This window comes from Hylobates moloch, unplaced genomic scaffold (assembly GCF_009828535.3).
Source record: "Hylobates moloch isolate HMO894 unplaced genomic scaffold, HMol_V3 SCAFFOLD_10, whole genome shotgun sequence".
NCBI classification, from domain to species: Eukaryota; Metazoa; Chordata; class Mammalia; order Primates; family Hylobatidae; genus Hylobates; species Hylobates moloch.
In genome coordinates, this window is record NW_026652285.1 from 19,148,653 (window position 1) to 19,165,448 (window position 16,796).

The window sequence follows — 16,796 nt, forward strand, 5'->3', positions numbered from 1 at the left end:
GTTGGCTGGACTCTGCTGGGCCCTGAGTATGGTGGGACAACAGGTCTGTCACCAGGTGCTGGGCCATCCGGCGTTCTGAACAGATGGCTTTGCCCAGGGTTTTACTCACGGTCCTGAGCTGGGCCGGATGTCCCCAGTGTGTCATGTGGTGGTCACAGGGCGCTGCAGTGCGCATGTGTACACGTGCACGTGTGGGTCCCCTCCCCCAGGGATGCAGCCAGGCCAGTCTCATTCAGTCTCCTCTTTACTGTGGGTGTGGGTGTCACTGTCACTGCCACAGCCACTGGGAGGGACACATAGCTTTAACCCCTGTGTGCTTAGGGTAAGGGTGGGGGCATTCAGGGTTATAAAACTAACTATATACACAGAGGGTCCTAGGGAGAAAGCCACCCTGAGCACACGTCTGGGCACAGTAGGGGCTGGGGGCTGGAGCTCAGGCAGGACGGACTGGGCTTGTGGAGGAGCGGGTGGGCATGAGCATGTGAGGACATGCTGGGAGGGCTCAGGAGGTGGCACAGACATTGCCAAGGCCACTGCAGGGCCTCGAGCAGCTTGGCTGGATGGCGAGCTCTCCATCTAACAAGGTTCCTCCACTTTAGGGTTGGGCCCTGTGAGAGCCACCCCCTCCGCCACCGACCTTCAAGCCCGGAGTGGAGGCAGAGGCTGCAGGACCAGCCTCATTCCCTACTCACGGGTGTAACTCCTTTCCCCATTCAGTCCCCAGGTCTGGAGGGCACCCAGCCTCTTCCTAACACTTCGACAGGCCAAGGCCAGGGTGCCTTTGTGGGCTGGGGGAATAAGGCAAACGGGACATCCACTTGGAAGGCCTGTGCTGTGGAGGGTGCTGAGGGGAACCCAGTACCCCTGGCAGAAAAGTGACAGCCCTGGTCTCAGAGAGGAGGACTGCCATGGGAAAATGTCTCTGGGACACCCCATCAGGGTGGAGACATCCCCAACCCTCAGACATCGCCCACAGAGATGGGGAGGCCACCGAGGGGTCTCCATGGAGACGGACTGGCACTTAGGGACCATCACAGACCTATCACCGCAGTGAATTCCATAGAGACAGAACCTGGTCATCAGGGAGAACCCACAACCTGCTCCCCCAGGAGGACGGTGAGGGGCACCACGGTGGGGGGACCCAGAGGCGGCAGTCCGTCCCCTCAGGTGCAGATGCGCGGCGGCCCTTAGCTGACGCGGTACGTGGACGTGTTCTTGGGCTCCGTGCTGGGCACACACCAGTCGCCGGCCTCCTGGATGGTCTGGTAGTGGCGCCAGGCTGACTTGTTGTAGACAGGCAGGCGCTCCACCGAGTCCGTGGACAGGGCCTGGGGAATGCCAGGGTCAGCCCCTCCTACCTCCCTGGGCGTTGTCCACTCCTCAGCAGACCACCCCACCCCAGCTCAGTGGCAGCCCGGCTGCCAGACACAGGGGCCTGGAGAGACCACGAAAGGGTGGTCCCTCCTGTGTCCCGCTCCTGCCCATTCAAGCAAGCAGCTCCCTCTAAGGGAGGGAGAGGGAGGGGGAGGAGGCTGGGCTATGTGACTCTGAGCAAGTCACCAGCTCTGGGCCTCAGTCTTCTCCTCTGAACTGAATGGCAAGACCTAGGGTGTCCCCTTCCTTTTGGGTCTAACAAGTCAAGGGTTCCCAGCACAGGGGTCTTAATCATAGACCACACACTCCCCTAAATTCCCTGACAAGCTGTGCGTGTCTGGGGATTGAGGGTTCTTCAGGTTGAGGAACTGTAGCTTTGCTTGGATTCTTAGAGTCTGGGGCCAGGGAAGGATTGGGGGGATGGAAAGGAACGCTTGCAGCTGGCCAAGCCTGCCCAGGTCCTATCAGCAAACCTCTTCTCCAGCTGGGCTCTGCGGGAAGGGCCCTCACCTTGAGATAGATGACAGCATCGGTCCCAAAGCCTTCCATGGAGAAGAGCTGCAGGTCTCCCTGGAAGTACTTGGCGTAGAGGCGGGAAATGGGGAGCCCGTAACCAAAGCCAGCCTGCAGCGGGGCAGGAAGGCTGTGAGGATGAGGAGGCTGGCAGGGGCCTCCTGGAGCTGCAGGGATTGACGCAGGGAGGGAAGGGTGTGCAGCTGGGGCCACACGGCGGGGGTCCCAGAGCTGGGAGGGGACATGTGGGAGGGGACACTGAGGCAAGAAGTACGTGTGGGGTGAATGGGGGAATCATGAATGCGGGAGGGAGGCTTGGCAGGGACAGGAGTTCCGCTCAGGGGCCAGGAAGTCACAGCAGGCCCCACGGCTCCTTTGAGTCTCAAGTTCTCTAACAGGGAGGTGCTGACAAGTTGGACAACACCAGGAGAAACGTAGAAATTGGGGGTTTGGGAGCTACAGAGGAGAGGGAAGATGGGGGAAAGGTGACAGAGAGACATCCGACAGGTGAGATCTGTGCAGACTGGGGAGATGTGGGAGGTGCAGGGGCCCAGATTCAAGACAGGTGACTGTCACAGATGGCCACACAGGAGCTGAGTGAGCAGGGACATAAGGAAGTGAGTGAGGAGGAGAGAAGCCTCCCTCAGGAGGTGGGAGGAGCTGAGGTGAAGCCATCTCACCAGCGGTGTCCCCCCGGTGCCGGGCTGGGGGGTGGGTGCGGTGGAGTACATATAGCTGAAGAGTCGCTCAATCTTCCTCAAGGGAACACCCCCGCCTCGGTCACTCATCTGGGAGAGATGGGACGTGTCAGGGATTCTTTACAGCTCAGTTTCCCCACCCTGCCCAATACCCCCGACCTTCTCATGGTCTTCCCCACCCCCAGGATCTGCCCACCGTGTAGGAGAAAAGGAGAGCCTGTCTCCTGGCAGGAGGGAAGCCCCCACTACTGCTCCCTGGTCCCCAAGGTCAAAGGGTCACATACCTTGATGGACAGATCTTCCTCGCCCAAGGCCACCATGACCTTGATGGGTGGGAGAATGAGGCTGGACTCATGGCTTTCCACAGTCGCCCGCATGGCATTCTGCGGAGGGGCAGAGGTAAGAGATGCATGGGAGAAGCCAGCCCTACTCACGCTCCCCGCAAAGCACCGGCTCCCAGCCTCCTCACCTTGAAGAGCTCAAAGAGCATGTGGTAGAGGTGGGAGGGAACGTAGACCATGTGAATCGGCTGTTTGGAGTTGGCTGCTGTAGGGTAAGTCAGGACCAAGGGTCAGGAAACTGTCAGGAGGTCACTGCTCAACCACCTTACCCAAAGGACGCACCCCCTCCCACAAAGTTCTAACTGAGTGCATGGCTGCCCAGCGAGAGACTAAATCCCCAGCCTCCCTTGAGCTGGGGTAGCCAGTGACTCATGGAGGTGATGCATTCAATTCTTGGGCCCTGCCTTCCACACCCTTGTTCCCTTCCTCCAGGCTAGAACTGAATCAGGGGTCGGGAGCCAGCCCTGACCTGTCCAGCAAGGGGCTGGCGAGAGGGAAACCTCTCTCTTAAGTAAGCCACTGGTATTGGGGTTCTAGGAAAGCCGCCAAGCTGATACACAATCTAACACGCCCCTCCTCCCCACCCCTGTTGAGTTACCCCATTTTATTTCCTTCCTGTCACTTGTCATGATCTGAGATGGTCTTATTTACATGTTAATTGGCTGAAGGCCCCATTCCACAATCTCCCTAGCACCAAAAATGTAAGGTCCATGAGAACTGGGACCATTTCTGTCTTGCTTACTCTTTCATTCATTCATTCACTCAATTTCTTATTTGTTTGAGATGAAGTCTCACTCTGTCTTCCAGGCTGGAGTGCAGTGGTATGATCTCAGCTCACTGCAGTCTCAGCCTCCCAGGTTCAAGTGATTCTCTTGTCTCAGCCTCCCAAGTAGCTGGGATTATTAGCATGTGCCATCATGCCCGGCTAATTTTTGTATTTTTAGTAGAGACAGGGTTTCACCATGTTGCCCAAGCTGGTCTCAAACTCCTGACTCACGTGATTCGCCTGCCTTAGCCTCCCAAAGTGCTGAGATTACAGGTGTGAGCCACTGTGCCCAGCCCAAATATTTATCAAATGAATTAACAATACAATAATAACTCTGCTTCTCCCCATCTAGAAAACAGTCCATCTCCCAACTCCCCGTCTCACCTTGCCCTGCCGTGTCCCCAGCCCCAAGACAGACACACACACAGCCCCGATCACTCACCATTGATCTCCTGGATCTCCAGGTCAGGTGAAGCCATGTAATATTTGTCACACAGGAGCTTAGCCATGTCATAGGCATCTGAGAGAAGATGGGGTCATTCAGGGCATGGGTGGCCCACCCAGCAGGCAGTCCTCTTGACATTGACACTGGGGACCACCAGCACTAAACCCATGGCACCCCTTACTGAGGAACGAGTCACCCTCTGGCCAGGTAAGCTTGGAGGGGGTCCCTGGGGCTCTTCTGCGGGCCAGGCACCGTGGGAATGGCTCACCTTTGACCACCTCAGAGACGTTGCAGTTGGGGTCGATGCTGCCGATGTGTTTGGGATGGGCTGGGTTGGTGCTGCCATCAAAGATGAGGGCTGCAGGCAGGAAGAGAGGATGCTGTTGGCTGGGCTGCAGTCTGTCCCAGCGCTCCCTCTTCCCCCGGGCTCTCCTTCTCTCTCTACTTTCACCTCCAACGCCTCTGTAGGCTCCAGTCCTAAAGCTGCCCCGCTCCCCTGCTTCTGTCCTCCCTTCCCTGACCCCTGAACCCTCCAGCCCTGGCTTAGGCCGTTTTTAAACCTTTGCGAACCTGAAACAGACATCTTTTCAGAGGTCTCTCCCCACATCACATCTCCACACTGCATTTGTTCTTTTCTTTGACTATAACATTCTAAGAGAACTCTTACCACCTTGCTTTGGAAATTATTTGAGCATGAGGAACTTGTTTAATTTATGACCGGCTACAACCCTCAAAAATCATAGTGAATCCTCCTGGAATAAGAAACTCTAAACAACAAATTGTTTTTGAACATAATGAGAGTTTTTATAAATACTAAATTAAACATTCTTTTAAAGATGTGACATAATTTTACATTTTGCAAACATTGAAAACAAAACGTTTTTGAAATGGAAAATGAATGAGAAAGAAAAATTTTATTTTTCTATGTTGGAGCCATTAACTCCATAGTTACTGGAGTAACTATTCAAAGACTCCCTTTGTGGGGTTCTGAAGAGTGGTCTAGGTCCCCTCAGCAGCTCGGCCCTGGGCCCCAGCACTGCCCCCCCATCGCCCGCCCCCCGCCGCCGTGGCCGGCACCCACTGTGCTGGTTGATGAGCATGCGGATGGAGATGCGGCTGAGGTAGAAGCGGTCCAGGAAGTACTGGATGTTCTGGTTGGAGACGGGGTCATCGCCATAGGTGTCCTTGTACTCAAGCACGCCTTGTGCCATGGTGGGCACCACGTCGTTGTGCCGGTTCCGGATGGTGACCAGGGCGTCAGTGAACCTGTGGGGCAGGGCAGGTGCTCACATGGGACACCCCCAGACCCTCCTCCGCTTCTGACTCCCCTCTCCACGGTGCCTTCACCCGCTCTACCCTTCCCAATCCGATGGACTCCCAATGCCCTCCCTGCTCCTCCCAAAGCCCGTTCTGATCTTTTAGCTGCCTGCCGGCAGCCTTCCCACTCAAAAGCCCAGAGTTCTCATCCTCCCCAGGGCAGGGCCTGGGTCTTGCCCACCGGGCTCAGGGAACAGTGAGAACGGACTCCATGTCTCTCCCATCAAACCTGGGGCTCCCTGAAGCAGAGTCTGTTTCCCCCCTTAGACTGGATGTTCCTGAAGGCAGGGGTCTCTTCTTCCATCCTGCTGTACTTCTGCCCCAGGGGCTGCAACCCCAGATGCCTGTGGCCAACACCTGCCTTCCTGCCTCACCCAGGGTCCCCACTCACTGGCTCAGGGTGCGATGGTCCTCGGGATCCTTGTCCAGGAACTCCATGATGTCCAGGAGGCTCTGGACATACCTGTGCGGGGGAGGGAGGGGACATAGCCTCAGCTTCAGGCGGCCAGCCCCTCCTCACCCACTTCAGCTGGGCCTCGCTCTTGTCCTGCTCCTACGCGGGCCCCACACAGAGCTGCCGACAAGCCGCCTCACTATTTTTCTTCATCCATTTCATTTGTATGTGAGTCTCCCTGACAACCCAGTCAGTTATGCAAGAAAACTTCAAATTTGCTGGTCCCCCGTTTAGCACCTTTGCTTTGGAATCCTAGAATAGTCCTCTCAGAAGGGGCTTGGAGATGATCCCATCCAAGAGGCCTCACAGATCAGGAGACTGAGGCTGAGATGGGGCAGGGAGACTGGACCTAGCGCCTGCAGTGGGGGAAGGCAGGGAGGTGCATCAACTTCTCTGAGCCCCAGCGTGGAAACAGCTCCTAATGTTTCTCCCCCCGGGGTGTTGCTGCATCCAGCAGGCACAATGGCAGAGGGGCCAGCACAGGGCCTCCCAGAGTGACCCCTGACAGAGTGGCCAGCACAGGGCCTCCCAGAATGACCCCTGAGCTGGGGTGCCCTGGGCCAGGCACCTGCCTAGGCAATTGGATTCTAAAATGGCAGGGGGGAAGGACCCAAAGGTGGGGTGGGTGTGCCTTGTTCTGTCCCTAGGTGGGGCTGGGGCCCATGGAGAGTCCAGAGAAGCTCACTCTACTGCAAAAGGCCAGGTAGCAGTGGGTGATGCCCTGCCACCCCTCCCATCTACAGGCCTGATGGGGAGGCCAGTTTTCCCTGGGCTACGAGAAGAGCTTGATGCTCTAAAAGGAACATCAAGAATTCCTGAACTCAGCCAGGTGTGGTGGCTCACACCTGTAATCCCAGCACTCTGGGAGGCTGAGGTGGGCAAATCACCTGAGGTCAGGAGTTCAAGACCAGCCTGGCCAACATGGCGAAAACCTGTCTCTACTAAAAATGCAAAAATTAGCTGGGCGTGGTGGCACATGCCTGTAATCCCAGCTACTCAGGAGGCTGAGGGAGGAGAATCGCTTGAACTTGTGAGGCAATGGTTGCAGTGAGCTGAGATCGCTCTATTGCACTCCAGCCTGGGTGACAGAGCGAGACTCTGTCCCCCCGAAAAAGAAGCCCTGAACTCAGGGACAGCAGCAGGCCTCCTTCTGCAAGGGAGTCAGGCCTACCTGTGGTGGCAGATGGTACCAAGCTGGAGCTACTGTGCCCGTGCCCTGGGGAGCCATGACCTGTTTCCCTGCTAACATGCCCGGTCTGTGGCTTGTTCCTTTGGGGAAGGCAGGAAGAGCCTCTCTCTGGAAGAAACACTTATAACCAGGAGGAACGGGGGGCTACCTAGAGCCCTGCAGTGCCGAGGGCCCCAGGGGCCCAACAGTGTTTCTAGAAAAGGCCCCTCCACACGAGGACTCATTCCCATGTCCACAGTGCTCTGACCTTCACTGTAACCTGTAACATGTAGACAGGCAGGAATCAGCCCCATGCACAGCATCCCCCAGGGAGGCGTCAGCAGCCCCATAGCTAGTAAGTGGGATGATGAAGCCCCCGAGTCTCCAGCGCTCTTGCCACTCCAGAGTGCTGATTCTGCTCGACTCTCACCTCCACGCTTCTGTTCACACAGTGCCCTCTGCTAGGAATGCCCTTCCCCTTAGACCTAGCAATTGCTGCTCTTCTCGCTCTTGCCTGACAGAGAGTGAAAGAACCAGCTCTGGACCCAGACCTGGCTCTTTAAGCACTTGGAGCTGTGTAGCCCTGGGTAAGTCATGGAACCTCTCTGGGCCTGAGTTTGCTCATTAGGAAAATGGCGATTGTTATTCCTATCTACTACTGCTTTGTGGTGAGAATTCCATGTGATGATTAGCACAGTGCCTAGCACATAGTGAGCACTCTCTAAATGCTTGCTCTTATTAAGGCTGGTAGCTCAAACGTTGTCAACAGCTGCGTGCATCCTCTGAGCCCCCCAGGCAGCATCTGACACTCTCCCACTGCTTGTAGGCTCTGAATCACATGTTTGAGCCCCTATGCCCTGGAGACCTGCCCCCCTGCCACAGGAAGGGGGCTGTCTCAGGCCCAGAGCTCACCGCCCACCCGTCCCTACCCAGAGCTCTGCACAGAGCCCGATAGGAGGAGCTGTGGCTGCTGATGGGGCTGGGGACCCTGACAGCAGAAAAGATCAGCCTTTCTCTCAGCCCCCCTCACCATCCCTGCCACCCCAGCAGACGATCAGGCTGGCACTCCTAAGACCTCACCTGTCTCCCTGGAGAATAACATAGCGACCACTAACATCCACTTGTGCCGAGTCCCACACAGGGTCTCTCATCTGCCAACAGCCTTGATGAGCACAAGGTATTTCCCTCTTTTTGCAGACAACGAGACCAGCACTGAGAGGCTAGTGATATGCCCCAGGCCACACAGTAAGCAGCAGGCTGGGATTCAAACCTAGCTCTCGCAGGCTCCAAGTCTACACCACATGGCCAACGGCCGACACTGGCCCTGATGGTGATGCCGCTGCTGATGGTGATGGTGGCATTTACTGGGTACCAATGGCCAGGTCCACCCTGTGCTTCCATCCTGCCCCACTTTCACCTCCGCAAGAACCCTGGAGGTGGGTGCTACTGCTGGACCCATTTTACAGATGAGGAAGTTAACACGCAGAGCTGAGATTCTCTCTCCCAGGCCTATGTGGCTCCGAATCCCTTGCTCCCTAAACGCACCCAAAATAGACCTTCATGCTCATATGATTCTTAGGGGAGAGAGGGCCCGCACACAGGCAGTGCTAGGGGCAGGTGGGGAGAGGAGGAGGAGGAGACCCACTGCAGAGTGGGGCCTGGGACCCCTTCCCAGGGGGCAGGTGGGGATGAAGCGGGTGGGAGCTGGGAGGCTAAGCCACTTCCTGACTGTGATGGGCAGCAGGTGGGGGTGGGCACGGTCAAAGTCCCAGTCTCACTTAGGGAGAGTGCCCCAGCTGCTGGCACCACCCCTTTTGTGGCTGCTGAACAACCCTAGAGGGCAGAAATGGGGCCTGGTCACATGGCCACTGAAGTGGAGCAAAGGGCACCGGCACGGAGTGACAGTGGGCAGTGCCTGCCAGCCTCCCTCACAAGGCCAGGGCTCCTCCAGGGCAGGGGGCCCGGGCTACTCTTGGAATGGAGGGGAGAGGATGAGGATTTTCCCAGAGGTCCCTGGCCTGGCCCTGAAGCCCCTCAGGGGCCTAGTGCACCAAATGTCACCCTGGGGCCGGTTCTTGGTCCTAAGAAGAGAGATTGGGGACGAGTGGTGCTGGCCTCTGGGCTGCCCACCCCTTGCAGGCCAGAGAGAGAACTGGGCTTATATAAGGGAGGCCTGAAGCAGTGGTGCAGTGACAGGCACCGACAGGCGGGAGAGGCATTGCCCCCACCCCTCCCCGGGACCTACGGGGAGGCTGGGGTCTCTGGGCCTGCTGACCTCTGCAGTAATCAAGGCCCCCAGGAGTCCCTTGGTGAGATCCGGAGCTCCCAAGCCCAGCCCAAGGTAATGTGGAGACCCACCCAAACCCTGCTTTCCAGGACTCCAGAGCCAGTCCAGAGCCCCAGGATTGGGAAGGAGGAGGCGTGGGATGCAGGCAGAAGCCAGGGGGCTTGCTGAGAGTGTGGGGCTGAGAATGGGTGATGGGGGCTGGAGGAGAGGGTGGGCGAGTGTGGGAGGAGGGCCCTGCAGCCCTGTGTGGGAGCAGAGGGGGTGCCGAGCCAGCGGGGGAGTGTGTGTAATTGTGTGCATGTGGCATGTGCGTGCCTGTGGGTGTGTGCGAGGGTGTGCCCTGTGCACTCGTATCCACAGCTGCTGGGGAGCAGGGTGTAAACAAGACGAAGGCTGGGGAGGAGGGTGCTCGCTGCAGTCGGGGGAGAGGTGGCGGTATCCCGCCTCCGGAGCCTCTGAGCCAGGCAGGTTTGGGTTCCGCTGCTGATTGATTGTGCCCTAAAGAGGCCATCGAGTCCCTCAGGTCCCCATCTGCAAAATGGGGTTCACGGGAGTAAGCACCTCGTGGGCCTGGGTGTACAGAAAAGGAGATGATGCCTCGAGTACATGCGCAGTAAGTGGTCGCTCCTGCTCCGGTCATGCAAGGAGCGGCTGACGGGTTTGGAGAGCTCGTGTGGCTTTAGCAGGTCCTCGGCACCCAAGCCACACCCCCTGTGTGGGGTCCACACACCTTGCTGACGGGCAAGGGAGGTTTGTGCGAAGGTGCTGGCCATATCGCCTCCCACCTACGGCCCCCACAAAGAGCCTGTTAGTGACAGCAGTGAGTCATTGTCATTTGATTCTACTCTGCAGCTCCTGCATTTTCTGGACGCACATCCCCACAGACTCCACGCCTGGAGAGGAGCCGGGGTTGTCCCTTTCTGTCTCTAACAACACCGGCTGTCAACAATTTTGTAAAATGAGTTCTGCTCTCCCACAGACTTGCACCATGAACTTGGAAATCTCTGACTCCACCTCACTGCCCAGAGCGCAGGCTCCCTCCTTTCCCTTCAAGAATCCAGTCTCCAAATCCAACAGCTGGGTTCAAATCCCAACTTCACCACCTAGTCCCCGAGTGATCTCAGATAAGGTTCTTCACCTCTCTGAACCTCAGTTTCTTATCTAGAAAATGGGATGATAGCAAGGACTACCTCATAAGGTTGTGAAGATGAAATGAGTTAATATGCGTAGACACTTAGGACAGCTCCTGGGACACAGCTAGCCTTTGGAGGTGTTTGCTTTTGTTATTATCATGATTTATTACTACCTTGCCCAAGAAGCCACACCACAGTTACATCCTCTGTGGGCTGGAGGTGTTGCTGCCCGGCATCCTGGGGACATGGCTTGTATTGGTAGAGTTCTGCACACTTTTCACATCTGGCACTGGCCTTTGGCCCTTACAAACACAATGGGTCCCCATTTTACACATGAGGAAGCTGAAGCTCAGAGATGCCACGTGGCTTGCCCAGGATAAAGCTTCAAAGTCACACATGCTGAGGCCAAACCTGGGACTTTCCCTCCCCGTCCAGTCTCCACCAAAACAGGGCCCACTATCACAAGTCTGTCCAGTTGAAATAATGTATCAGGTTTATTTAGAACCAGGAATTCTCACCTTGCCCACAGTGACTCTGCCTAGAACCTCTCCCCAGCTGAGTAGAAACTCCATTTCTATGACCACAGATGAACCATGACCACGAATAACTGCATCTGCCAAGGGCTCTTGTGTTTTCCAGAAAGGAGGGTTTGCTCCTTACTCATCAGACTCAGGCTAGAGGCCCTCTTGCCAAGCTCCCTGGTAAAGTCTCCCCGCTCCTCTCAGGCACCTAGAACCTGCCCACCTCCATCATTCCAGCTAGCAGGCTGTTGCTCCTGGAGAAAGAGCTCTCCACTCTCTTATAGGCAGCCACCTCAACTCTGTCGGGAAGTCCTTCTTGTCCACACACCTCAGTCTCTCTTGCTGTAGCCAATGCTGATTCTCTCTGGAAACATTCTTGGCAGGCTGTCTCTTCAGTGTGTTGGGATGCTTTAGCAATCCCTCGGCCTGCTCTCCTCTAAGCTGAGTCTTTCTTTCTTTCTTTTATTTTTGAGACGGAGTCTCGCTCTGTCATCCAGGCTGGAGTGCAGTGGCGCGATCTCAGCTCACTGCAAGCTCCGCCTCCCGGGTTCACGCCATTCTCCTGCCTCAGCCTCCCGAGTAGCTGGGACTACAGGTGCCTGCCACCGCGCCCAGCTAATTTTTTATATTTTTAGTAGAGACGGAGTTTCACCGTGTTAGCCATGATGGTCTCGATCTCCTGACCTTGTGATCCGCCCGCCTCGGCCTCCCAAAGTGCTGGGATTACAGGCATGAGCCACCACGCCCGGCCTAAGCTGAATCTTTCATTGAGGAAGTGCTCTCTCTTGTCTAACTTCATTCCCTCCTGCTGTTACTTGGCATTACTTGCCAGCTTTGTGGAAGAATAAGTCAGGCCAACCTCTTATCTGTGTCACTGAGTTTCAGGAAGAGACTCTGCAGGGGCCCCTGGGGGAGTCATGGGAAGCTCAGCAGCCCCATGCCCTCCTCCCGCATCCCTCAGCTCTCCCAGGAACACGGTGTCCAGTGAGGGGCCTGAGAAGTCCTGCCCTAGAGTCAGGAACCAGGTGGAGAGGCAGCCAGGTCAGGCAGCCAGATCGAGCCGGAGGAGGGCCAGGGAGAACAGATGGTACCTTCTGTCTCCTTCCCACCACTCCACACCACCCACAGTGGGAAGTGTTGGTTGGCTCAGAGGTCCTGGACCCCCAAGAGGCAGGGCACAGCAAGGGGTGACCTGGTTGGGCTCCATGGAAATCAGGCTCTGTGCCTCATGCCTCCACCCCTTCTTCACAGCCCACACTAACAGCACAATCTCCAGAAAGTCAGTTCTCAGCTACCTTAGCCAGGCTCCTTCCTGTCTCCACACCTTTGCCCAGGCTATTCCTTTAGCCTGGAATGCCCTTCCCTTCCTTTTAGCTCTAAGCTTGCCTAGGTACCCTGTAAGGTCCAGTGACAAGTCACCTCCTCTGCATGTCCATAGCAACTGCCCCACAACGTGTCGTTCAACCAACATTCATGGTGCACCCACTACACCCCTAGCCTTGTGTGTACAACACTGCCCCTCTCCACATCTCATTTAATTAGAACAAGCCCCATATCCACAGGTCCGTGCATAGAAAACAGCGCTGGAAAGGCACCACTACATCTGACGAAACTGAACTGTGTTCGGTTAGGGGGTGGAGGGGAGTGGTTGGCATCTTCTTCTATCTACTATTTTGCATTTTCCAAGTGTCAAGTGAACCTGTTATACTTCCACAATGAGGGAAAAATATCAATGTTCTTTTAAAATAATGTTTGGATTCCTAATTTAAATAAAACGAACTCTTCGGCATCTCCCTGCTCTTAGCACTATGCTGGACTCAGTTCACCCTGCCTGGGTGAGTATTATTTTTCCCTCAAGATCACAGGCCTCTGAGGGCAGCTGCTGTGACTTCGCATGGCTTTGGGCTCAGAGTACATGTGGGCACGTGCTCCTGAGTCTACAAGGAAATCACAACTACATCATACTGCAAGTCCAAAAGAACCAGCCCAAGATTTCTGCAAGGGTGCCGCCACAGTCAATGAGGATTAGCTATTTACAGGCCCAGTGACAAGGGACACCCTTGTTTATTCTTCATGTGACTGGCCTTTGGCTAATTTCATCCAGTTACTTAACTTGAGTTCTTGAGTGAACTCTGCTGAGCCTTTCCCTCTGTTCCTGCTGCAGCGCGCAATAAACGTTTGGTCTCTGTCCCTCCAAAGCTCTTCGGGAAGGTACTGTGCCATCCTTGTGTGTATCTGAGTATTTTCCAACATCCAAAACAGTCTGTCTTGCAGCTTGGGTTATAGAATTTATTTGAAAACTTGCTTCTTGTTTCTGCTTCCCAAAAAGTTACCCCCAAATAAATACTGCCTAACAGCTATTGGAGTTCCAGGTCTGGGCTGCTGGCTAATGCTGACATCAGCCTGACTTGGGGTTTTGGCTGTGAAAATCATGCTTTCCTGGGTGGATCCTGTGTTTCCAGAGAAAGGTGGGTGGTAAGAAGAGGGCTAGACACAGAGACTAGGAGCTTGACCTCAGACCTGCTCTGGCCTCGGATTCCCATGTGACCCTAGGCAACTCCAAGCTCTTGGGGCTTTGGTGTCTCCTGTCTGTCCCCACCCCACCCTCAAGGCTGCTAAAAGCTTGGAGACTCCATCCCTGAGCCCGGGGACACTGGCGATGGAGTGGGAGGTGCAGGGACTGAGCCAGGGGTCTCACCAGCTCTGCACCAGCTGCACAGAGGGTGTGCTCAGCACCCGGTCAGGAAGCAGGTTGATTTCTTTCATGATGTTGGCCAGGCGCACAGGCAGCTCCTGCCTGAGGAAGGTGAAGGAGGTTTTCTCACAGGCATTGCTGGATCCTGGCAGGAGAAAGAGGGGTGAGCCACAGAGCCACAGACTATGAAAGCCAAAGGATGTCTCGGCCAGGTCAGCTAAACCCTTCATTAACTGGGGGCTCAGAGAGCAAGTGACCTGCCCAGGGCACACAGCAAGGCTCCCCATCCCCTGCAGGGCTCAAACACCTACACCCCGTGCCTAACACTTCAGGGGTGGCATCCTCTCCTCATCCCCAGCTGAACCCTGCTTGCCTTTAACCACAGTGGACAGGGCCACTCCTGGGCCCATGTGGAGCTGCCTCTGGCCTCAGTCACCTCACTTCTCTTTCCTTCCCTCCCAGCACACTCACTTTGAGGGGCTGATCCCAGGGGGCAAAGGAGCCTGGGAAACCCATCCCTACCTAGGACTGGGCTCTGGCTGAGGGGGGCTATGGCTAGACCACCACTGCAGGCTCCCAGTGTTGTCTCTGGCCAGCCCACCTCACCCAGCCTGGCCTGAATGCCCATGTGGGGCTGCTATGCTTTAATGCCCATCCGTGGGGCAAACGAGCCCGAGAACAGGAGTCCAAATGCCTCGGTCCTTGTCTGGCGTCAAGATGGAGAGGGTGGGGGACCGAATATGGCCTTGGCCAAGGGTCAGGGGCCTTGGGTTCCAGTCCATCAGGCTCTGCTTCCAACTCTGTCACCCAGGCCGTGCCATCATCCTTTTGAAGGTCTCAGTTTCCCCCATAGTACAAGTTGACCAAACTCTACTGTGAGCCCCCCACAGCTGTGATGTTTCTGTAATTAGGGTGCAGTTTGTGGGGACAGCTGCTGGGGGCTGGGGTGGGCCCAGGAGGCTTTCCTACATGGGGGAGGCTCAAGACTCAGACAGGGCAGGGGTGCAGGCAGACAAGTCCTGAGAAACAGGTGCCTTATGTCTCGGCTGCCACCTCCCTGTTCCCGTCCCATCATTGACGCAGCTGCAACCCAAGCTAGGCACTATCAACTCAACTCTTGAGAGACTGCCCCCCACCCCCAGTCCCCAGCTGGCACCATGGAAATACCACAGACAGACAGGGCCCACACAATGCCCATTTCAGCCGCCACGTTGGCACAGCCTCCCTCCTGCCCCAGGGCCACCCCCAGGATGCTAGTAGTGGGCGATCCTGACCTAGCAGCCCTGGGGCAGCCAAGGGAGGTATAGGCGGCTTGACTCCACATCATGGTGCCTGGGGCCCCTGCCCAGCTGGGGAGAGGCTGCCAGGCCGGAACAGATTTGATCTTCAAGTGTCCTTGCCCACGGGGCAGCTAGGGTCCAGCTCCTTCTGTGGGTGGATGTCTACCAGTCAGGGCACTCTCTCCCGCTGGCATCCTCTGGAAGAGCCCCCTTCCCCAACTGCCCCTGGCTTAATCTCACCCTCTGCCCAGGGGTGTCTGACCCTTCATGCCCAGTCCAGGTCTCTCTCCAGATGGCTGCACCTCTCAACCCTGCCTCCTCACTCCCACCAGCAGACCCCCGGTTTCCTCTGGTGGGAGGAGGGGCCCCTACTCCTCCAGTCATGAGGACAACTCCCATTAACCCTTTAGCGTCTGGATACCACCCTACTCCCTTCCTGCAGTAACATCACAGCTTCACTGCCCCTTACTCTTCAAGATCCCTCGTGAGGCCCAGGAAGAAACCTCGGGACCCTCCTTGTAAATGCCCCCCATTCCCATCAACAGCCCAGTCGAGAGGCCCCGGCCGGTTCCTGCTTCCCCATTAACTCTTTCCTGCCTGTACCCTTCCAAACAACCCTTCTCTGTCACTCGGGGCCTTTCTTCTCCTCCGTCCCCCTAGCCCCCGGCTGCCCCTCCCAGAGCCCCGCGGGCCTCCTCTGCCAGCTGCCTCCCGCCCACTCCGTACCGAAGTCCAGAAACTGCTTCATGGACAGCGGGGACGGGGAGAACTTGCTGAAGTGCTCTATGTACTTGGGCGCCCCTGCCAGGGACGCATTCTTCAGCAGCGCCCAGATCCAGCGCATGGCTGCGGCGGCCGCGACTCGGGTTGTGGTCCCCGCGCTGGCAGCGCTCGCGCACCGTTGGGCCCAGCGACGCGATTCGGCCGCCTCCTTCCTACCCTTGCCCTGGCGGGCATTCCAACGCCCAGCCAATCGGCTCGTCGTGGCGCCTCGACGTCGCCAATGGCCACTCACAAACAACTCCGGGCGAACCAATAGCCTTCCGCCCTGGCACGTGGCTTTCCCCCCTGGGCCCGCCCCCTTAACCCACGCTTTGCCGGAGCGGCCTGTTGTTTTGGGGAGGCCGCGCCGAGATCCCACCTCCCCTGTGTTCACGCCTCCCTTTCCTCCCCGGGGCGAAGCCCGGGTTAACCCCTTCCTTCCCAGAGCCCCGCCAGCCCTTTCACTTCCTCTTCCACGCCTGCCTTTCCCTTGCTAACCCCTCGCATCTCCTTCACCTGCAGGCTCCTTTTAACCCTTCCTTTCCAGAGTTGTCTAGGTAGCTTTCAACCAATCCCTTTTCTCCAACTCAAAGGTACCTGTTTCACCTGTCATGATCTTTACCTATCCTCCCTTAACGGGTCTTGGGGATTCCCAGTCCGGATAACAGTGACCCAGACTGCGAATATTTGCAAAATTCGGAACCAGGGTGCAAGCCTATACGAATCTGTCCCGTATATGTGCAGCCCACCCGCTTCCACAAAGATCCAAGCGGCTCAGGAAAAGGCGGAGTTTGCTTTTCCAATTGAAAAACATCCACAGTAAAAACGATCACGACTAGTGGCGGTGGAGGCAGCAGCTATCGTCCATGCCAGTTAACACTTTCATTTTATTATATAGCTCATCTGACCGAACATAAAGCCTTAGACATCTAGCGCGACCACCTGAGAAAGCCACCTCCTTCGCACCGGGCTTCCTTAGAGCAAGATCCCAGGAGGTGAAGTGTCTCTGGGAGGCCCGGAGCCGGTTCTTCATCAGCAGCCC

At 56.6% G+C, this 16,796-nt stretch overlaps 1 protein-coding gene across 2 annotated transcripts; it reads right to left on the minus strand.

Moving 5' to 3' along the window:
- Positions 1-226: 226 nt before the first annotated feature.
- On the minus strand, positions 227-15,946 carry PDK2 (pyruvate dehydrogenase kinase 2). Of its 2 annotated transcripts, none has more exons than XM_032163284.2 (11): positions 15,719-15,946; positions 13,716-13,857; positions 5,846-5,917; positions 5,219-5,403; positions 4,406-4,495; positions 4,135-4,212; positions 3,055-3,131; positions 2,870-2,968; positions 2,568-2,675; positions 1,885-1,998; positions 227-1,328 (listed from the first exon to the last, which is right to left on the minus strand). In XM_032163284.2, the coding sequence occupies exons 1-11, from the start codon at positions 15,834-15,836 to the stop codon at positions 1,188-1,190; spliced, it is 1,224 nt and encodes a 407-aa protein (XP_032019175.1). In that variant the 5' UTR covers positions 15,837-15,946; the 3' UTR covers positions 227-1,187. The 2 variants fall into 2 exon arrangements, with proteins under 2 accessions (XP_032019175.1, XP_032019176.1); XM_032163285.2 differs by lacking the exon at positions 15,719-15,946 and adding an exon at positions 14,987-15,004.
- Positions 15,947-16,796: the final 850 nt, after the last annotated feature.

Bases quoted from the DNA above. Each gene is read 5' to 3' on its own strand.
- PDK2 (XM_032163284.2), bottom strand. From the start codon at position 15,836: ATGCGCTGGATCTGGGCGCTGCTGAAGAATGCGTCCCTGGCAGGGGCG. The intron at 4,496-5,218 runs GTGGGTGCCGGC...TCCTGCCTGCAG, and splicing joins CATGCTCATCAACCAGCACA to CCCTCATCTTTGATGGCAGC. The intron at 2,969-3,054 runs GTGAGGAGGCTG...GCCCCTCCGCAG, and splicing joins TGCTCTTTGAGCTCTTCAAG to AATGCCATGCGGGCGACTGT.